This window comes from Jaculus jaculus, chromosome Y (genome assembly GCF_020740685.1).
Source record: "Jaculus jaculus isolate mJacJac1 chromosome Y, mJacJac1.mat.Y.cur, whole genome shotgun sequence".
NCBI classification, from domain to species: domain Eukaryota; kingdom Metazoa; phylum Chordata; class Mammalia; order Rodentia; family Dipodidae; genus Jaculus; species Jaculus jaculus.
In genome coordinates this window covers 820,668-842,309 of record NC_059126.1, presented here as the reverse complement: position 1 = coordinate 842,309, position 21,642 = coordinate 820,668, and the positions used below count along the sequence as shown (strand labels likewise).

The window sequence follows — 21,642 nt, the reverse complement described above, 5'->3', positions numbered from 1 at the left end:
ACCTCATGAAACTACAAAGATTTTGTACTGCAAAGGACACTGTGAATAAAGCAAAGAGGCAGCCTACAAAATGGGAAAAAATCTTCGCCAGCTATATATCTGACAGAGCATTAATATCTAGGATATACAAAGAACTCAAAAAGTTAAATAAATCAAACAAGCCAATTATAAAATGGGCTATGGAACCAAACAGAGACTTTTCAAAAGAAGAAATACAGATCGCGTATAATCATCTAAAAAAAGGTTCTACATCGCTAGTTATCAGGGAAATGCAGATTAAAACTACACTGAGATTCCATCTCACTCCTTTCAGATTGGCTACCATCATGAAAACAAATGATCATAAATGCCGGCGGGGATGTACAAAAAGAGAACCCTTCTACACTGTTGGTGGGAATGCAATTTGGTCCAGCCATTGTGGAAATCAGTGTGGAGGTTCCTAAGACAGCTAAAAATTGATCCACCATATGACCCAGCTATAGCACTCCTAGGCATATATCCTAAGGACTCATCCCATTTCCTTAGAAGTACATGCTCAATTCATAATAGCTGGGAAATGGAACCAGCCTAAATGTCCCTCAACTGAAGAGTGGATAATGAAGATGTGGCACATTTATAGAATGTACCTCTACTCAGCGGTAAAGAAAAATGAAGTTATGAAAATTGCAAAAAAATGGATGGGTCTGGAAAGGATTGTATAAGTGAGGCCACCCAGGCTCAGAAAGCCAAGTATTGCAAATTCTCTCTTATTTGTGGATCCTAGCTACAGATTACTGGCCTTGTGTGTGAGAAGGAAAAAACTCAGTAGCAGAGGCCAGTAAGCTAGAACAGATAGAATGGGAAGAGAAAGGAGGGAAAGAGGGTACTTAATAGGTTGGTATTATATTTGTGTAAGTAGAAGAATAGATTAACTGGGGTGAAAAGGCCCAAAGTGAGGTCAGGGGAAGAAACTGAGTTAAGGAAAGGTGGAGGAAGGTCTAATCAAAATGTAAGAGGATGCAAATAAATCATGAGGAGTTCTCTAGTTATGGACAATGGAACACTCAGGAGCCATACAACGTTGTTAGAAAATTTTCAGTGCCAGAGATGGCATACCTCCAGTGAGTTGTTGGCCAGGGAGGCCCCAGATGCCCGCAAAGCATTATAGGCCATTGCTGATCCCTTGGTGTCCCACCAGAAATAGAGTGTAAGACCGTATTTCTGAAGACTCCACATTCTTGGGCTGCAAGGCCACTGAGAAATTCTCCTGGAACTGAGCTGATAACCTCCTCCATGTAGACCTCTGACAGAAAGCTGGAAGAAACCATTCTACATGCTGTTCAATGGGAGAATGAGATACCACCAGTGAAGACACTCAACAGTGGACAGTGCAAGCCTTAAAATTGGCCAACCAGGCCAAATGAGCTAATAAGTGCAGAGTCTACCAATACCTACAGAAGATCCACAGAGCAGGAGAAGATAATGATGACATTAACTTAAAAGAAACTAATGGAGAAAGGCAGGTGGTATGACAGAGAGCAGAGTTATGAAGGGAAAAGTAGAGCAGGGCTGAGAAATACTATGATTTGTTGTCTGTAAGTGTGGATGTTAACAATAAAAATATATATTAAAAATAAGCAGACATGTCATAATTTCTCTAGAAGTTTTTATCTTTGCTAGGGTTCTGTCTGTTATTTTTGAAACAGTGTGCCCTGGATTCTAGGCTGATGATAATCTTGAGAACTCTTTTTTTTTTTTTTTTCTTTAACCTCCCAATTGCTGGGAATGCAAGGATGCACAATTACACTTTGCTCATGCAATGCTAGGGATCCAACCTATTGCTTTGTGGATGCTAGGTAAGCACTCTACCATGTTAGCTACAATGCAGTCTGTTCTCTTCATTTTGTAATATCCACCCTTACACTATAGCCCAGGTTATTGTAGAAAACACACCTGTCCTCTGGCCTCAGCTTTCCAACTTTTGGGATTACAGGTGTGAAATCCTTACCTTTCTCTACATTAGTATTTATGGGAAATTTTCTTTTTATCCTGTACAATGTCTCTTTAGTCAGGCTAGTTACCCATAAAATCCACAAACTCTCTTTTCTTCTTCCTGTGTTGAGCCTTCATGGTGGGATTACACATATGCTCTACAAAATTTGGCTTTATTTGGTTTGGTGGGATTCTCATCTTAGTTATTAGGCTTTAATCAAATGCATTTATTTTCTGAGCCAATCTCCTCAGTCCCACTAGCAACTATATTTTCCAGCTGGAATCTAGAATACTAAATACAAAATTATTAACCTATATTGAAAATATTCTGGCAGTCTGATGTATGAGTAAAAATGTACCACTTCGCTATGTAAATGCGATCACCATCTCAATGCCTGTGCATGAATCAATGCATTGATGATAAAAGGTTCACTTTTGTTTTCTTTTTGTGGATGCACGGTTTCATTCAAGCCCAGGGTGTATCAGACTAACACTGTACTCCTGAACTGTGCGTGGAATTCATGGAGGTCGTCCTCATAACACTGCCTCTGTAGGGCTTGGGAAAAAGGCATACACCAATACAACACACTACAAAAATCTCATTTTCATAATTGCTTAAAACAAATTGGTCCTAGCTTTTCAGAGTAAAGTAATGCAGTTTAAACATCTTTCCAGTCCATGCTAGCCAGATCCTTTATGGTAACAGTACAGCACTATGTTTCAGTAACTAGAATGGTGTGAATTGTAAATTTTGCACAGTATGTGTTTAAACTACAAAGGTGTCTACCTCACCAATATTCTAAAGGATTCTGGGGCCAAATAACTGAGGCATTACAGACTTGTAGAGGAAGAAATTGGGCAGGTGCTTTTAAGGTTGAAAATCATATAGTTTACTGTTATGTATCACTACACTTGGAATAAAACATATAAGAACTCTTGGACAGCAGGAATAAGAAAGATTCTTCTATATTCTGGCATCTGTAAGGAAATGAGAAAAAAAAAAAGTTCTTACTTCCTTTAACTGCATAATACCAGACATATGGGAGACACACATACAACCCAGCTACTTCTAAATTGTGGTCTTAGGTGTCCATTGTGGATAATGGGAGAATGCCAAGAGGCTTCTGAACCTTCCCTCTTTAGTATCACTGTATACATGGAACTTGGCTAACTGAATTAAAATCTATGCAGCCATCAATGTATACATATTATGTCAAACTGTGGTTCTTCACATTTCAACAAGTGAGGAGATATGACCCTAGGATCTGTGTATTTTGAACAGTTCTCCAATGATTGCATTCAATTTATGTTACTAACATAAATTTTCTCTTGTAAGGTAGCCTTACTTGCTCATAACAAAATAATAGGTATAGGTGATTGCTTACATATAACTTTTAAAGTGAATATTCCATGGAAAAGTTGACTATTTACATTTGTTTGCTTGTGTTTGTCAGTGTGAGCCTATGTGTTTGTTCTTATGTGTTTCTATGTGTGTGAATGGCAAGATTTTGTGCTAATTAAAATGAAGATAATGTGCTTGTGCACACTTCTACATTTGGCTTTATGGGGTTAGCTGAAGAACTAAACCTGGACCAAAGATTGCCATCTAGAGCTTTAACTGAGGAGCTTTCTCCCCTCACAGCATGTAGTTTTATAAAAGGGGGGTGGGATGATCTTTTTGGACTAGGCTGTCCTCAAACTTATGAAGCCAATTATGATTTTCAAGACATTTTCTCTCCTGTTTGTATATCTCTGCTTTTGGGATTAGTTTTGTATCACCACATCCACCAATTTATTTTTGTTTATTTACTTGCAAATGTAGAGACAGAAAGAGAGATCAAGGCATGCCACAGACTGCTCCCACCACAATAAAATCCACATTCACATGTCACATAAGTGTCTGTTCTTATGTGGGTACTGAGTCATCAAGCCCAGGATATCAAGGTTTCTGAGGATGTGGCTTTAACCATTGAACAATCTCTCTAGAACACATCTAGTTTTTCACACTTGCTCCTTAAGGAATAATTCATACTTCTACTTCTAATGGATCTTTGCACAAAGCTAGAGAATTCTGCTAAAGTTACTTCAAATATGCTTCAGTTATTTTAATTAAGATGACTAAAAATTACTGGATATAATGGGGACCCAAATAATCTCAGTACACAGGTATATTTTAGCTTTAAATCGTTAGTTCAAAGCCCCGTACAAAGATAGTACTTCTGAATTAAAAAGAAAAATCTTACCAAACAGTGGCAAATTTCCTTTAAATCATGACTTTCATAGAAAAAGTTGTTTCCATAGTATAACAGCAAAAAGTTCAATTCAAAGGATAAATGTCTGTGCTTTATATGCAGAAACTTCGAGGTTTTCATTGTAAGAGGTGCTTTCAGAAGCTGAATAGAATTTATGGTGTCTGATCACTAAATATCTAGTGATATCAGAAAGGAATTCACAGTTCCTATTTATCCAGCACTATTCAATATATGGTTCCTTCTTCTTTTCTTCTTCCTCTCATTTTGTCTTCTTCTTCTTCTCTCCTCCCTTTTTCCTTCTCTGTTTTCTTCTCCTGCTTCTTCTTCTTTGTTCCTTGCAGGAACTGCCTTACTCTATTGTAACCTGACTTAGAATATAAAAGTGGTTGCATGATAGGCTCATACTCCTGGAAATGTTTCTACCTCTGCCTAATGGATGAGTGCAGGATCCAGGCACAATTCTAAGTTAACTACTAAGTGTTAGTTCATTATTGTTTAAGGCCCTAATTTAGACTATATACTTTAAAAACTACGTAGCCCAAACTTTAATTTGGCATCATAATCTGAAAGAAAATTGGATCCAAAATGCTTTTGACCCAGTTCAGTCTAGTTACCATCTGAAGACATAATAAAATGGAATCGGAACACTTACTTGTGAAAGATGTTCAGTTACTGTCCATATCCACCTATGAATACAAAATTTCTACATTAACCTACTGTGCCAAATGAAATTTACTCCATTCTCAATATGTACTCAACAAAGATAACTGGTTCTTATGGTACACAGAGAAACAATATTAAAAAAAAATAGTGAAAGGATAACACTTAAAATAAAAGGTATGTAGTTCTTTACCTATCAAGTTTTTTAGACAGTAACACAAAAGCATGGTGAGTGCCTGAATTCCTGATCCTTCTGCATCAGCTTCCCAAGTGCTAAAATACCAGGTGTATGCTAACATGCCTGGCTCTATTAAGCAGGTCTGTAGTATGTGTATGAGGTGTATGTACACGTGATATGCCTTGTGCTCATGTGTGCAGATCATGGAGAATTTCTGGTGTCTTCTGTTCAGCTGCATGTCTTCTCTACATGGAGTCTCATAGAAATTGAAGCTGCCATTTTTAGTCTAGCTGGCTGACAAGTGAGCCTGACCAATTCTTCAGTCTCCACTCCACAAAGGAACTGGGATTACACCTGTAGGTGGACATACCCAACTGTTTATGTGGATGCTGGGGTACAGAACGCAAGGAAAATCAGACCCTTAGGTCTTATGTAAGAACATTCTTACCCAGTGAACCATTTCCCCAGTCCTCTGTACAAGCCTTTTGGAATCCCATTTAGTGAACATTGTATTGGAAAATAAAAATACATAACAAAGGAGATGTTTAAAGGCAATCCTCTATTCACTCAAAATGTAGCCAAATTATAATAAAGACTTGAAAGAAATTTGGATGTCGAAGTAACATTAGGAAGTTTATATTAAGGGCTCAAGAGCTGACTGATGTAGGTCCTTTGTGTGCAGACATGAAAGTCAAGACAAGAAGGCTGAAACTGCCCAAGTTACAGTCTCTAGAATCCATACAAAGCATCTAGGAGTGGTCATGTGCACTTGCAAGCACAGTACTACCAAGGGAGCAGAGACCAAGAAGTGGCCTCGCTGCTGAAATGCAGCATGTTTGACTGGAGCGAGGCACTCAACATTCTGCTGTGGCCAACACAGTGAAACAGTGTAGAAGCAATCTGTCTCTATGTTACTTACTGTTTTCCATGGCAGAGTCTTTGGAACTTGCTTGCCTGAAGCCAGATTACTTTTAGGTTCCATAGCTGCGTTGCTTACAGGACTACAATAACCATGCAAGCAAAGAAGAATACCATTATGTCAGTATAGGCATATTTTTCTGGGAGGCTCACATCATTTCTCAGAATGTGACTTTAATCTCAGGCAAAGACGACCTACTTTAATCTAAAATGCAAATACATTTCCAGCAACTTTTATTCTATTTCCACTTCTTTGTTATGTTCTCTATTCTGAATATTCATTAGGATGCGAAAAAATGTTTCATTTTCTAGAAATTAAGATTAACAATAGTAACATCCAATGCCTTGTTAAATGACAGGATCATTAACGCAACATATGTGAAAATGGCACTGGCTGTCTTCCTTGAGGATACTTCACTTTACATACCATGCCAGTGTCTTTCCCTTGAACACACAGATGTATTCTCCCTCAGTTTGGCCCAGGAACCCTATCTTTACCTCCTGAGAACTGAGACTGCAAGCCTGTGGATATGTCTAATGGTATTTATATGGGTGCCAGGGAATCACAACTCTGCTTCACATGTTTGTGCTGTGAGCAAGTTATCTTTTCCTTAGTTTATCTTTTATTTTTTTTTTGTATGACTTTGTTGACAATGCAAATGTGGCATAAAAAAAAAAAACAGAGAAGAAAATAGCAGTCACGACACAAGCATACTACCTACAGTTATGGATAGTTTCCTCCACAATTAAAGACATTTGGTTGCTTAGCTGGCTTTGCCAGTTTCAATTCCTCAGCACCCATATAACATAAATCCAGATGTACAAAGTAGCACATGTACGTAGACATTATTTGCAGTGGTAAGAAGTCCTGCTGCCCACATTCTCATTTATTCTCTTTGACAATAAATAAAAAATTTAAGGAACTTACGATAAAAATAAAACAAGAATCCCTGGCAGTAATGCACCTCTGTAACACAGTAAGGTAACATTTTTGTGCTTTAGCTGTTAAGTACGAAGACCATGATCTTGTATCAAGGAACAAAATTACCTGTAGTAGATTCATTGCCTTTCCTCTTGTATTAACTTTTCTCTTACTTTTCCTCTTGCTTGCCTTCCTCTTGCCTTGACATAGCTTTTCCTTTGTCATGCCCTATATGTCTTGCTTCACCTTATCTCTTCCCTTACCTTGTTTCATGACTAGCCTGTTGTCTTGCCTTGACATGTCCTACCTTGTCACTTGCCTTGTATTGCCTCTATCCTTGCCTGGCCTCTTTCCTTGCCTAGTCTCTTGCTTTGGCATGCTCTTGAATTGCTTTGCCTTCAGCCTTGCCCTTCAATGCATCCTGCATTGCTTTGCCTCTTCCACAACCTTGTTGTGCCCTTGAATGAACTTGCCTCCCTACCTTGCCTCTTGCCTTGCTTCACCTCATGCTTTCTTTGGCCTGTTGCATATGCTCCCCTCTTGCCTTTCTCCCTGCCTTGTCTGTTGACTGGCCGTGCTTCCCTTTGCCTTGTCTGTTGATTAGCGTTGCTTTTCCTTTCCCTGCAATGTCTCTTGCCAGGCATGCCTACTCATCTTGCCTCATGCCTAGCATTATATTTGCTGGTGCCTTACCTTGCCCCTTGCCTTACGTTATGTATGGCCTGCCCACTTGTCTTGCTTTACCTTGCCTCTTTACTTGAATGACCTCTTGCCTATCTACTCTCTTGCCTTTCATGCAATCTCACCTTTCCTTGCCTTACTTTTGTCTTGTGTGAACTCTTGCATAACCTTCCTTCTTTTCTGCCCTCTAGAATTGCCAGTCCTCTTGTCTCTTTTGTGACCTCTTGTCACCTGAAATGCCACTTTCTATGCTTGCTGGTTGCCTTCCTGGTCCCTTGCCTTTCTGGCCTCTCCTTTTCCCTTGCCTTGCCTCTTCCCTGGCTATGCACCCTTCCTCTGGCTTTGCCTTTCACCTTGTGTGCCGGATTATAGCACTACCTGGCTCATTGTCTTTGCTCATTCTTTCCTGGCCATGCTTCAGGGCAAACCTTCCTCTTGGCTTGACTCTTCCAATTCCTTGCCTAATCTCCTCTCTTGCCTTATAGGGCCTCTTCCCTTGCCTGGCTTGGCCTCTTGCCCTAAGTGGCCATGCCTTGCCTGGGCTCTTGCCATGCTCTTGTCTCTTATTTGCCTTGCCTTATTTTGCCTCACCTCTCACCTCACCTCGCCTCACAGTTGTCCTTCCCTCCCTTGCCCCTTGCTTTGCCTATTCATTTATCAGACGCCTTGCCTGAAATGAATTCACCTTGCCTATAGGCTTCCCTGTCTCTTTCCTGCCCTCTTGTATTACCTGGCATCTTTCATCACTTTGACTCTTGCCTTGCCTTGCTTCCTTCTCGCCTTTCTTTGGTCTACCCAGACATTACCCTTGCGTCCCCTGTATTTGCCTCTTGTTTCTCCTGGCATTTTGCCTTCCCTTTTTGCCTTGTCTCTTGCTTCATGCCTAGACTCTGGCCTCTTGCTTTGCCTCACATCTTGACTTTCCTTTCCTCTAGCCTTTCCATCCATTCCCTTTCCTTCTTTTTTTCTATCATTCTTTCTTTTCTTCTTTCTTTGTTCCATTTTTGTTTTCCTTTATTGTTTTTTTTAATGGAGCACATAGCTTTTGGGAGATAGTGAACAGAGTAAGACCAATACATTTACCATTTATTCTCACAGAACCTGGTTGTGCCCCAGATAAATGGGGTGCTGTTATTCTCTTCAGCCAATTCTGCCAAAGGAAGCAAAATTCATTTGTGATAACCAACATAAGACACAATTATAGTTCATGGTATGATGATCAATACTACCTCTAAGTTTATAATGCAAGTTCAACTTGATCATTTACCCTCAATGTGACATAGAAGCAGAAATTTAATTACAATATATGAACACAGAGCAATACAGAGTATTAACCCTCCCTCATAACAATCAAACACAGATATCACAATAGAATTTACAAGAGGAAGCAGATGTGAAGAACTGATTTTGCCAGTCAAGAGGCATCGGCTATTCTACATGTTTGCATGGTGATACAAATGAGTTCAATTGGCGAGGGAGGGGACCCATGAAAAATAATATGGCTTTTTGAGCAATATGGTAAAGTAAAAAAAGAAAAGTTTCCTTCTGTATTGAGCAAATGACTTGAGATTTACATATGTTGAAGAAAAGGATGTACAGGCACTTACCTAGATCCCAGTCTTCATCACAAGGAGGGTACTGCCATGTGTTCTTGGGCAGAGTGTCTTGTCCAGGGTTCCTGGTTGGGTTGACTGCAAGACAAGTTATTTACATATAAATGAGGGACTGCCAAGTTCCTGTGCAAAAGGCATTACAGTCTCATCAGGTTGCTTTGTATAAACCATGGCTGGAACAAATTTGTCAAGAGAAAAAAAGGAAACAGAAACAAAGACAAACATCACACATAAGGCAATTAAAGAAAAACAAGGAAACTGAAAAAGATACAGATATCTATATACAGAAATAAGTATATCCAGCTATATATTGAGATGGCACCATTTAGTCCTGGCTAGTTTTATAGTTACTATGTAACCAAGGATGCCCTGGAGATCCCTGGTCCTCCTGCCTCCGCCCTGAGTGCTGAGATTACAGAAAATGTGTTCACATCAGATTCATTTAATTCTGGGGATCAAGAAAGAACTTATTGCATATTAGGCAGGCACTTTACAAACTGAGCTCATAACCAGCCCCAAGAATATGAATCAGGCTTTTAGGATAGAACATTGTCTGGTCACATAATTATAGAAATCTTGGGAGACACACAATGTGCTATTTTTCTGAAGGTGAAAGTAGAGTTCTGCTCACAATATAGCACAATGTACACATGAATGAGTCAGTTGTAGTTTGGGAACCTTTGAACTATCCAGGCTTACCCTCATCCTGCTCTATACAACACCTGTCATCACATATTGAGATATGATGACTCAGTTCAGCCCTTGGAACCAGGTGACGAGCATTGAATGGACATGTAGCCAAATTTTTTGCAACATCAGGATGATTCTGTGGAATCAAAAGAAAGGGATTGGTTAACTGTTTGGATTTCTTAAAGCCAAGGATGGTGTGTCAGCCTTTTACTGTTACTGGCTCTTCTCAAGTTCCCAACAAATGTGCAGCTCAGGTACAGTGGGTATATCCCTAATAGAAAATTAAGAGGGAAGAGTTTATTGATACAAAGAATGAAAAGACATTATTTCAAAATCATCAAAATGTAAGCCTCTTCCTGATGACTGTCAAGATTGACACCAAATTTCTATGTTTATACAGACGTAAGCAATCAATTCAAAGTGTATTTCCTAATTTTTTTCTTGGTATCACAAGGGTCTCGCAGAAAGTAAAATCTGTAGTGGCACAGTTCTGTGCATGTCTTTAAAAGGTGATATTCAGGATGGACCATAACACTAGAATGCAACCCATATGCATGGGTGCAGTGTTCCCGCTAATGTAATGTAATGTAATGTAGTACAGGCATGGGAAAATAGCTGCAGAGGATACAGACAAGTGATGTTTTTCAGATTAATGCAGGGACACACTTTTCAAGCAACACAAAGTGACTCTCAAGAATATGATATTTACATTAGTAATCTCAGGTAAACAGAAAATTCAAATGATAGGAAATAACTTATAGGAAAACACTCATGTATTAAACCAAAATCTTGTATTAAAGTAAAACCAAGATCTACTATTACTCACCAAATGCTTTGGCAAATGTACCAATTAAGAATGCAGAAAAGATGTGGCTTGGCCACCTACACATTGTCCCTGTTCTGCAAAATAGCCTCTCAATCATGCTCATGAAAGCAACACAAATTCATTCCCATCCCCGTCCCCCTTTCTCTCTCACACACACACACCCTGCATATAAAGACAGTTTGCAAAGGCTGGAGTTCTGGCATGCCCACCTGATCCTCTCTGTGTCTCTCACTCTCTCTCTCCTGAAAGCCAAAGTTTGTTTATTTGGGAGGAGAAAAATTCAGTCAAAATGCAGCAGGGATTAGAAAGGGCAAGGGTTGAGTGAATTTGATGAAAATATACTACACACACACACACACACACAAACACACACACACACACTATAATACACATGTTGTACGACATGGAACATTATTCTAAACAAAAAGGTGAGCTGAGGTGAAGCTTGAGTTAATAAAGTGCTTGAGGCACAATGATGAGGACCTGGTGTGGATTACCAACATTCTTGTAAAGAGGAAAATGATGACACATGATCCCATACCTTGGGTGGTGGAGAGAACAGATTCCAAGGCTTATTATCTACTGAGTCTAATTCATTCTATGATCTCCAGATTCAGTGAGAAATCCTGTCTCAAACTAAGGTTTCCAGATGTGGTATGCACGCCTTACGCTCCACCACTCACAAGGTCCAAGCTGCAGAAGCAGTGAGTTTTAAACCAGCCTGAGAGGCAGATGAAAACGGCTATAGCATGCCCATTCTTTCCCATCTGACAGAGAAATACTTACAGAAGATTACTCAAGAGATACTGTTTTGAAAGGATGATATTGCCACCAGTTGAGGGAAGAAAACCAAAGAGAAAATACTGATGCACTCCCTTCCAGTCAGTGTTGGCATTTAACCAAAAATGGACTCGCCAAACCATTTTGACATTCATTTAACCATTTCAGTTTGGGGCTGGCAAGATGGAGCAGAATCTAAAGATACTTTCTTGCAAAGCCTGACAGCCTGGCTCTGATCCCTCAGTACATAAGTTATGCCAGACATATGGGTCTGGAAACTTGCTGTAGAGGCTAGATGGTCTGGTTTGCATATGCACTAAAGCAAACTCACAAGTAAATGAAGGAGGAAAGGGAAAAGGGAGGAAAGGATCAGTAAAAGAAAAAAGGCAGGGAAGGTGGGAGAAAGAAATCATTTAGGTTAAAATTACTTGCACTTTTCAAATATCTACCTTTTAATGATTTTTACCATTCTAAAACTTAGGGTAGGGCACCTCCACGGTCATGCCGTCCCTGTACGCACAATGATCCTTCTGAGTGCCTTGACTAAAGGCATATGCAACCATAGCAGCTAAAATCTAGACATGTAAAGCAACTCAAATGTAATGAATGGGTGAATTACAAAGAAAAAGTAGCCTAAAAGTAGCTTACCTTTTTGCACTTGATAAGGTGATAAGGAAACCTGCAGGCCCTGATGTGGTGACTTTTAACATAAGGACATTGTAGCAGTCTTTCAGGGTCTGGAGAGTCCACTGAGAGAGAGAGAGAGAGAGAAGCACAGTTAAGTATAAAGTATAGTAGGACCTTATGAGATTACCCCCTTACGAGCATGTGGGGCTTTCCCTTGAAGGTAAGGATAAAAGTAAGGTAACAATTCACATTTGACCAGAAGTATATAAGCCAGGAAACATACATGGAGTGCAGAAGTCAATGTGGAAATGTAAAAGATAGATTTGCTTGGATAGTGTTAAGCATCAACTTGGTTGGTAACCATGATCCACATGCAAATCATCAAGGCAGTGACTTAAAGAGCAGAATGAATAGGAAGGAAAAGTCATAGAGGTTTGGAAAGCTAATGTTTCTAGCTAAAATCTTCTTTTGGTAAAGCTTTTATTGTTATTTCATTTACTTGAGAGAGTGTGAGAGGGGCAGATAAAAGGATAGAATGGGTGTGCCAGGGCCATTAGCCACTGCAAGCAAACTCCAAATGCATGTGCCCCCTTGTACATCTGGCCTACATGGGTGCAGGAAAATTGACCCAACGACATTAGTCTTCTCAGGCAAATCCCTTCACTGGTAATCTATTTCACCACCCCACCAAATTCTTCTTAACCAGCAATCTTTTCTATTTTTGTAGTATAAGAATACACATGGAGCATTGCTGATCAAATTCTTTTAAGTTTCCATTAATTTAATCCCTCCCATCAACAGTAAATTTTAGACCATGTCAGCAGCTGATAGACTGGGAAAACTTTTGAGTCACATACTTTATATGTAACTGCCCATATGGAGGCATATGTCAGAGAACTACCAGAAAGCTTTATTGCTCAGTTACTGGTAATTTAGGTAAACTCTAATCTCCTTTGTTAAATTAAAAAAAAACAAAAAAACAAAAAAACATACCAGTTATTTAGTTGCTAGAAACCAAACCTTGGGCATTGAGCATACTAGGCAAACATTCTACTACAAAGATAAGTCCACTGCCTTACACCAAGTATATTTTGTAAACTGAGAACTGTGGGGTATGAACATCTTGCATACTGGTCCTATGTCCAAGGGTATATACTGTTATGCTCCCTCTCTTCCACTTCAATCCACTACTCCCCCTCTTCCGTGGGTTTACCAGCCTTCACTGTAGGATCAAAAATGTAGCAGTCAGCCCCCCTTCTCTCTCCATGTGTCTCGTGTGTGTGTGTGTGTGTAGGTAACATCACAACATATATTTCCTGCACTATGGCTATTTTATTCTTTCAACTCCTCTTCTAGAATGAATGTTAGTTTCTTTAGGGCAAGACTTGTTAGTCTGTTTGGGGTGAGCACTTAGCAGTCTACATAACTGGCTTCAAAGATTTTTTTGTTTTTATTGTTCTCATTTTACTATTTAAGGCAGAATCAAGCTCTATCCCACTTAGACCTGGAATTTATGATATATGCTGGAACTCACAATGATCATCCTGTATTGGCCTCCTTAGTGCAAATATTAACAGGCAGAGAGAGAGAGTGAATGGACATGGCAAGTATTCTAGCCACTGCAAATGAGGAACAAATTAATTTGTCCCAGTGCCTCTGGCATAAGTGGGTACTAGGGAATGGAACATGGGTCCTTAGTGTATGAAATCAACTGTGTGTAATGCTAAGCTATATCCCCAGCCGTGAATTTGATGAATTTTGAGTCACTTCAGTATCTACCACCATATCCCTGGAGGTGATGAACAGGATAGGTGTGAGAGTGGTACTCATATTTAATCTGCCACTAACCCTGTAATATTGACTTTTTATTTATTTATTTATTTATTTTGATATTGAGACAGAAACTTGATAAGTCCCTCATCCTGTCCTCAAAGTTCCAATCCTCTTGCTCAGTCTCCTCAGAGTTGGGTACACAAGTATACAATACCACACCTGGTCCTCATACCACTTTAATGATTTAAGTTACACATGCCTCGTAACTGATGGAATCAACCATGAATAAAGGGTGGTGTCATATTTTATGATATACAATAACATATATTATTTCATATTTGATCACTTATATACCTGAACACCATGCAGACTTTATCTTCCAATACAATTCAGAGAGACATTTGGACTTTTCACAACAAACATCAAACAAACTGACATCAAAGTACACGTAAACAATTTATATATTCAAAAACAGCATGTAATACATACTGGAAGTGTATTCAGTGTTGGCAGCAAAATACTCAGAGCAAGCGCTAGAGAAGGAAAAAGCATGCTTTAATGGATTAGCAATGAAATGCATCAAAAGGTAGCCATAACAATTGTTGAATTAACACACACAAATTCATTAGATGAATCCCTTAGAGACACACCCACAATATTTTTCCTTCTTATATCACTATTGACAATTCACCAACTTATAATTCATACTACTGAAATGAAATCTAGGCCTACCAACTGCCATGTACAATGGCTGGCATAGATGACAAGGCGTTCGTCTATTTTAAGGGCATTTGCAACAGCCAGTTTTTGACCTAGTTTTAGTGTTTGATAATATGAGAAGGCAAGTCAAGCTGCAACAATACTGCTCTTCTCAATTTTTGGATAAACCATAACAGGTATTAAACTCTTCTTTCAAGTTCGGAAAACATTACATTAAGGGCAGGCCACTTTTCTTCCTCTATGATCTAACACTGCTGAATGATAATTTAACAACATTCAACCTATTCAAAATTATCAGATACATTCTAGTTTATTTTCCAACTATATGACTTTTGAAAATTCATTTCCAAAGGCTAAAGAGATGGCTGATCAGTTAAGCTGCCTGTTTGCTAAGCCTGAAAACTGAGGATGGACTCCCCAGAACTCATGTCACTTCCGTGCGCAAGATGGCACATTTATCTGGAATTTGACTGCTGTTGTTAGAGGTTCTTGCAGGGCCATCCTAAGTCTACATGTCTGCCTCTTTCTCTTGGCCAAATACATAAAGTGTTGAAAAAGATTTTGAAAATGCTATCTCATAAAAGTACTTTTGTACAGGTGTGGGAGTACATGCCCTCACCCTGACTCCTGAGGCAGAGATACAGGAGTATTTAAAGTCACCCTAGTGTCAGTTAAGGTTAGTGTAAGATCCTAACTCAAAAAAAAAGCACCGCTAAGCAGCGAGAGAAAGAATGATAATAGGGGTACAAGGGCCTCTTGCCACTGCCAATGAACTCCAGAAGCATGCTCCACTTTATGTTTGTGGCTTTAGTGTGGTACTGGGAATTGAAAACACACCTCTGGATTTGCAAGTAAACATGACTTCGGAATCATCCTTCCTGCTGCCTCTTTTCCGTGACTCATAAAAGACACAATGCTGCCACACTGATGTTCCGCTGTTCTGGAGTTGATCCCCTTTTCTTTCCCCAGTTTCCTATGCTAAGACGGCAAGAGTTACTTAAGATCTAAGCCCCTCCAGCCACTCATTCCCTCACCACCCTGAAGGGCAATTTATAAACGTGAGGATTTACGAGTTGGTTTGAGTAAGATAGCTCATGCCTTTCTTTCTTTGTTTCAATCTTTCTTTTGGGGATAGGGACTCACAGTCCCCAGTCTGACCCGGAAGTTAGTTTGTAGTCACGGGCCGGCCTCAAATTCACAGCAGTACTCCTACCTGTGCCTCTGCAGGGCTGGGATCAACAGCCAACAGCGTGCGCAACAATGGGCAAATGATCATTGTGCCTTTCACCCAGCATTTAGCAGACAGAAGTAGGAGGAAAACTGTATGTTTCAAGACAGCCTGGGGTACACCACGGGTTTGTCGTCAGCGTGGGCTAGATTTAGACCCGACCTGAAATATATGTATGCGTGCAGTACATAATACACTTCTCAGAAAAGAATTGTAATGCAAATGAGTAAGACTTTTAAAAGCAAAAAGGTTGTGACGACTTGAAAATTCCAATCTTTTCGACTCGAGATGTCCTTTACCAAACATTGTTATTAAATGAACTTTCCGTGGGTAAAGCTGAAGCTGTCTGATGACGGGAAGAAGCGGAGCGTGAGGCTGCTCTGTGACCTCTTAAGGGGGCTGGAGGCCTCCCTCGGGTGAGGATTCCCTTCCCTACAGCCAACACCGAGGAGAGAAACCCCCTTTTCCAACGCAGGCAGGGGCCAGCGATGGGAGCCAATACGGGCAGGCGGGGCAGAGGGTTCCCTAGAACACACTGGAAACAGGTGCGAGAGGTGTCGGAGCGGCGAGCGCTGGCCGCCAACGGTCTGAGCGCCGGAGAGAGCGGCCTTCACAGGCCCGGCCTGAAGAGCAGGGCGGGAAAAGGGAAGAGCGAGAGGAGGAAGGGCCCCGGAAGGTGAGCTCTGTGGAGGCGCTGCCCTGGCTAAGACGCCAGGGCCTTTCTTACCTCAGTGCAGGCGCTCGGACCACAGGCGACTCCGCCCGCAGCCACCGCCACCGCCACGGCCACGGCCACCGCCAAGGAAACGGCCACGGCCACGCGCGTCGTCAGCAACGCCCACTTCCGGCGGCGACACAAAGGCGCGCGCGCGTTCCGTGGCTCGTCCTGTGACGCGTGCCAGCTCCCACAGGCTGGGCCCCGTGCAGCGCGGCGGGCACCCACGGCGCCAGCCCCTTCCTCGCTGGGTCCGCGTGCGGCCGTCGTCACGTGTGAGGCCTTCGGGCGCGGTCCTCTACGAGGTGAAGCCGCAGCGGTCGTGCGTGGGGCCCTCAGCAGTAGGGAACTGAACGATGCAAGATCAGAACTTTCAGTTCCATCTGGTTCCACAAAGGCCCTGTATAAGAAAGCATATACTGACAAAAAAGGTGCATTGATGATTAAATGCCAGTCAACTCAGGTATACCCAGGAAGTGCTAGAGAATGTAAATTCCCCTATGGAAGAAAGCAACTGGGTGTCAAATGACCTGCAATGGCATGAGGGAGAGAAGGGAGTTATATCCTTCCAAACTTAAACACGAACAAGAAAAGTATGAGCACACATTATGTTGTGTGGTAATAAAGTCTTTGTAAAGACAGAATGATAAATTTGAACTTCAAAGCAGAATAAGAAGTTTAGATGGTGACTCTAGGTGATTAAATTTTGGAATTTCTAACACTTCACTGGCTAAGACTACTCCTAAAGATGACTTGACAGCACCCATTGTCAAACAAAAATAATACAGCCTTACTGCAAAAAATCTTGGGAGTGGAACTTTTTTTTTTTTTTTTTGCATAGTTTCTAAAGTGGCAATCCTTCAAGAAGACAACGTGCTTCACATTGAGACCCTAAAAAGAGCCACGGGCATTGGCAACACCATGGAAGTACCTACATTTGGGAAGTTGAGGCAGGATGATTGTGAAGCCTTTGAGGCCAGACTAGAATACATAGATTCAGGACAGCTTGAGCTAAAGAGTGAGACACATCTCAAGAAAGCCACCCACAAGCGCAACTAGGCTGGCTGCAGAGATGATCAAGTAGTTGAAAGTGCTAGATTGCGAAGGCCGAAGGGCTGCCTTTAATTCCCGAGTGCTCTAAAGTAACAAGCCAAAAACACAAAGGGGAGCATTTGTCTGGAGTTGTAGTGCAGAAGTAAGAAGCCCTATTGCACCAACTAAGTAACTAGCTAACTAATACTGTTTCTTTCTATCGTATAAATAAGTAAAAACATTTGACAAAACATAGCAAGGTCCTTCTCCATGCAAAGTAAACAAGTCAACAAAAACCAACAACTAAAAACTCAGTGAAGAAATGGGTGTGGTTGGGAGATGAGGAGGAGGAGATTCGGTCTTAGTCAGGTTTGGGGCATGCATAAGATGTACAAGGCCATGTGTCCTTCCCAAACAAGTTAATCAGGAAGGGCCAACATTATTTTCTTAAACCCACTTAGATGATTCTAAAGTGTAGCCAGCCAAGAACCACTGACTGACTAGGCACTGTTTGTATTGACCATGACTTTTCTTTGACCTAGATGGCCTGAGGAGAAGAAAGCTGCTAAATGCTTTTTCAGACTTAAAAAATTTCTAAGAGCAAAACATTCACTGCATGTTTATCACTTAAAGCATTTTTAGAAAAAGGTAATGTTTTTGCCTAGTCATTTCACATTATAAGAAATTGTTTAAAATGATATTATAGGATCTTAACTTCTGAATTTATTGCAATATCATTGATGCAGAATTATTGGGGTCCACATGATTTGAGTCAAAATATGATGACCTTCTGTGGTAGTTTTAATAGATGTCCCCCAATATGTTCAGTTTTTTATTGTTTGTAGTTTGCATCTGCAGCCACTGGATGGAGGCAGTGTCACTGGGTGGATCTTAAGGTCTTTTGGTGGGTTTCAGATTTCAATATAAAGATATGCAAAGTGTGCCCAGCTGGCATTCCTAAAGTGTGCTATGTGGCTTTTGGCTTTCTGGCTTGTGATTCTCTCTCTCTACTTGGTTCTGTGAAGGCAGACCAACTTCTGCCATTTATAGAACTTCCCTTGGACCTCTAACCTTCAATAAATATCCCTTCCTCCATAACTATGTCTAGTCTGGAAGTTCATTTCAGTGAACCTGAAGCTGTCTGCTACACCCTTTTAGGATTTTATTTGCTGTAATCTGTTGCTATTTTGCTACTGTTGCCATATGTAATCAAATACCTGCAGATTGAACTTTCTGAGGAAGAAGTAGCCAATAAAGGGGATGAGAAGGTGGAAGTGGAGAGATGTTTCTAAGACAGAACACAAAATCAAGATTAACTCCAGTTAGTAAACCCTTGGCAGGATTCTGCACTAATAAAGCTATTCAATTTAGCACCAATGGGAAAGCCCACTGACTTACAAATAAAATTCCAAGCAGCACTGGAGAAATGGCTTAGCAGTCAAGATGCTTTCCTTTGAAGCCTAAGGATCCATATTTGACTCTCCAGATATCATGATAACTAGACACACATTGGTGAAAAATGAACAAGTTTACACTTTCCCTCTAGGTGGAAAAAGCACCTGGAGTTTGATTCCAGTAGCTGAGATGCTGGTGCACTAATTGTCTCTCTCTCTCATTCCCTCTCTCTCTCTCTCTCTCTTATATACATTTTTTAAACCTATGCTGTTTTTCAGTGGCAATTGGGAAAGAGAACTGTACCACACAGCTGCTCTTTCTATTCTTTATTTCTATGACATCACAAAATGAGGTTTTTATGTAGCCCTAAAAATACAACTTCCTATGATATACATATAGAAGAATTTAAGTAGTGGGTATGGGTGCATGACAGTATTTACTCAACCATTTGTGAAGTGCTTTCATTTATTCCATGGTGGTCATGTTAATGAAATTTCAACTTCTGCAAGCCATACTATGTTAGATGGAACAGAATTTAGTAAACATTATTAATGTGAAATATTCATAGCAATGCAGTAAATGTATACATTGTTGAAAAAATACAAGTGACTATTAAAACAGTACCACCTCGCACATAATTCATGCTGTAAAAATATATTGAATCCTAACATTTAATAGTCACATTTATTTAACATGTAAACAAGACACTAGTGTCCAGATTTCCAACAACAGTGGCAGGTTTCTTCTTCTTTGGAAAGATTCATACATAGAAATTAAGTTATAAATTAAGATTTAAGTAGTTTAGAAGGTATTATGCTAAATTCTGGTTAGTTTACCTAATAAACACATACATATTTGACTCCACATGCATTAATTTCAATTTTGTTACTATTTTACTTTCCATGATTTTACACCTTCCTGAATGAAAGGACCTATTTGAAGTGAATTAAAAGATAATTAGTTTGCTAAAGGTAGTTGTAACAATTCAATGGAAAACACATATAACATGTTATCAAGTGTAAGTACAGTTTAATTTCAACTCAGTCTTTTGATAGATCCTTGCCACGTCTATGCTCATTTCCACATAAAGGGTTTGGGAAAAGACACAATACAGGCAGGGAAGGAGACTGGTCCCCATTCTGTACAAGAGGTGCCTGGTGGTGAAGAGTTATGGAGAACAGGGTCTAGAACAGGGCAAGTGATAGAAAGGGGACAAGGACCATTTGGCAGAATCCACAGCTTTCTGATCCCAAATTGAATTGAAAGAAAAACACCCTACCTCCAACCCCCCCAAAAAAACCAAAAAAACTAAACCACAAGCAGCACCCACGCCCTTTCCCCCACCAGAGCTGTAGTGCAAGGGAAGAGCAGAGAAGCTTCCCCAAGGCCATGGCTCTCTATATACTGGTAAAGGGAGTAGTTGATGGGGTAGGAGCTTCCCAAAAGTGTGGGGGAAAGGTATGGAAAGCCAAAATAAAATGTCAAATAAATTGTATAGAGTCCAGCCACTGGCCACAGATGCAGAACCAGGCTGGAGAGAGAGGTTTCTAAAGTGTTGAATCAAGGCTGCCACCACCACCTGGGAACCAGTTATTTTGCCATTATCTTGAGTGCAACAGCTGCCTCCTCTGTCATGGACTACAGCACCATGTTCAGGATCTCTTCTCTACAGTCAAACTTCTGCTCAATCTCCTTGGTCTCCCTCAGCCAGATGAAGGTCCTCTTGTGCTTCCCCACTGTCCTGAGTCAGTGACAGGTACCCATCCTGGATGCCAATCAGCTGCAAGTCATACCTTGCAATGCTGGGGACATACATATTATGAGTTGTTAAGCAGATATCCTCATAGCTTTCCTGAGAACAAATATCAATACCAAACAGGCGAACCTTTGCATGGCTTTGCTTGCCAGTCTCCAAAGTAGACATTTTGAATAACTTATATTTCTGGACTTTGAGCACCATAACTCAGTTCTTATATAATGCTGAGTTCTGCATTGGGAAGGAGGCTGAGACCCCTGCAAGAAAATCTTGAGAATTAATCCTCTTCTGTTTTACATAGTTAAGAAACATAGGTAATGTGAATCTTTTTTTATTGCATCTATATTTTTTACACTTGGTTCTTTAATTTTTTTTCCTAATTAGTTTTGTACTCAGTGAATACAGTCAAGCTGGTACCATTGTCAGCCTTCTCCATGTCCTACCTCCTCTGCCTGACCCCTCCTTGTTGAGGTATATGGGTCATGCATTCTGGACTTGCCCGCAGTTATAGGTAGGATAAAGGTCTCTGCATATCATGACCCAACATGTGGCTCTGACATTCTTTCTGCTCCCTCTTCCACACACTTTCCCTGAGCCATGTTGGGTTCATTTTTGGTCTGCTTCAGTGATGAGGTGTTGGGTGTCTCTGGGTCTCTGGATATCTGATTTGGTAGGAGTTGATTGTTCTCTGTGTTGTTCTCCTTCACCCTTGTGCTGGTACCCAGTTCACCAAGAAAACAGCACCCTTGCCTGTTTTGCCAATTATTCTTAGTTTCAGCTGGGGCCTTTTTGAGGTATGATGTGGTGGTTCTCTCTTTCGGATCTGTGTCTATCTGAAAAAGAGAAGCAGATTCTCCAATGGAGAGTAAGTTAGCACCAAACAAATGGGATAACCCTTTTTTTTA

General features: G+C 40.5%; 1 protein-coding gene and 1 pseudogene across 2 annotated transcripts; both read right to left on the bottom strand.

Moving 5' to 3' along the window:
- Positions 1 to 2,837: 2,837 nt before the first annotated feature.
- LOC123457083 (gametocyte-specific factor 1-like) lies at positions 2,838 to 16,647 on the bottom strand. Of its 2 annotated transcripts, none has more exons than XM_045141170.1 (9): positions 16,567 to 16,647; positions 14,381 to 14,424; positions 12,140 to 12,240; positions 9,895 to 10,021; positions 9,190 to 9,273; positions 8,666 to 8,732; positions 5,981 to 6,062; positions 4,876 to 4,909; positions 2,838 to 2,949 (listed from the first exon to the last, which is right to left on the bottom strand). In XM_045141170.1, coding segments are annotated over exons 2-8 (483 nt in total). In that variant the 5' UTR covers positions 14,382 to 14,424; positions 16,567 to 16,647; the 3' UTR covers positions 2,838 to 2,949; positions 4,876 to 4,888. The 2 variants fall into 2 exon arrangements, with proteins under 2 accessions (XP_044997105.1, XP_044997104.1); XM_045141169.1 differs by lacking the exon at positions 16,567 to 16,647 and adding an exon at positions 15,825 to 15,854.
- Positions 16,648 to 20,571: 3,924 nt separating this feature from the next.
- On the bottom strand, positions 20,572 to 21,049 carry LOC123457038 (annotated as a pseudogene).
- Between the last annotated feature and the right edge of the window lie 593 nt (positions 21,050 to 21,642).

Bases quoted from the DNA above. Each gene is read 5' to 3' on its own strand.
- LOC123457083 (XM_045141170.1), bottom strand. The intron at 9,274-9,894 runs GTAAGCCTGGAT...CTTGTCTTGCAG, and splicing joins TTGTATAGAGCAGGATGAGG to TCAACCCAACCAGGAACCCT. The intron at 4,910-5,980 runs GTAAGTAACATA...TTGTATTCATAG, and splicing joins AGACTCTGCCATGGAAAACA to GTGGATATGGACAGTAACTG.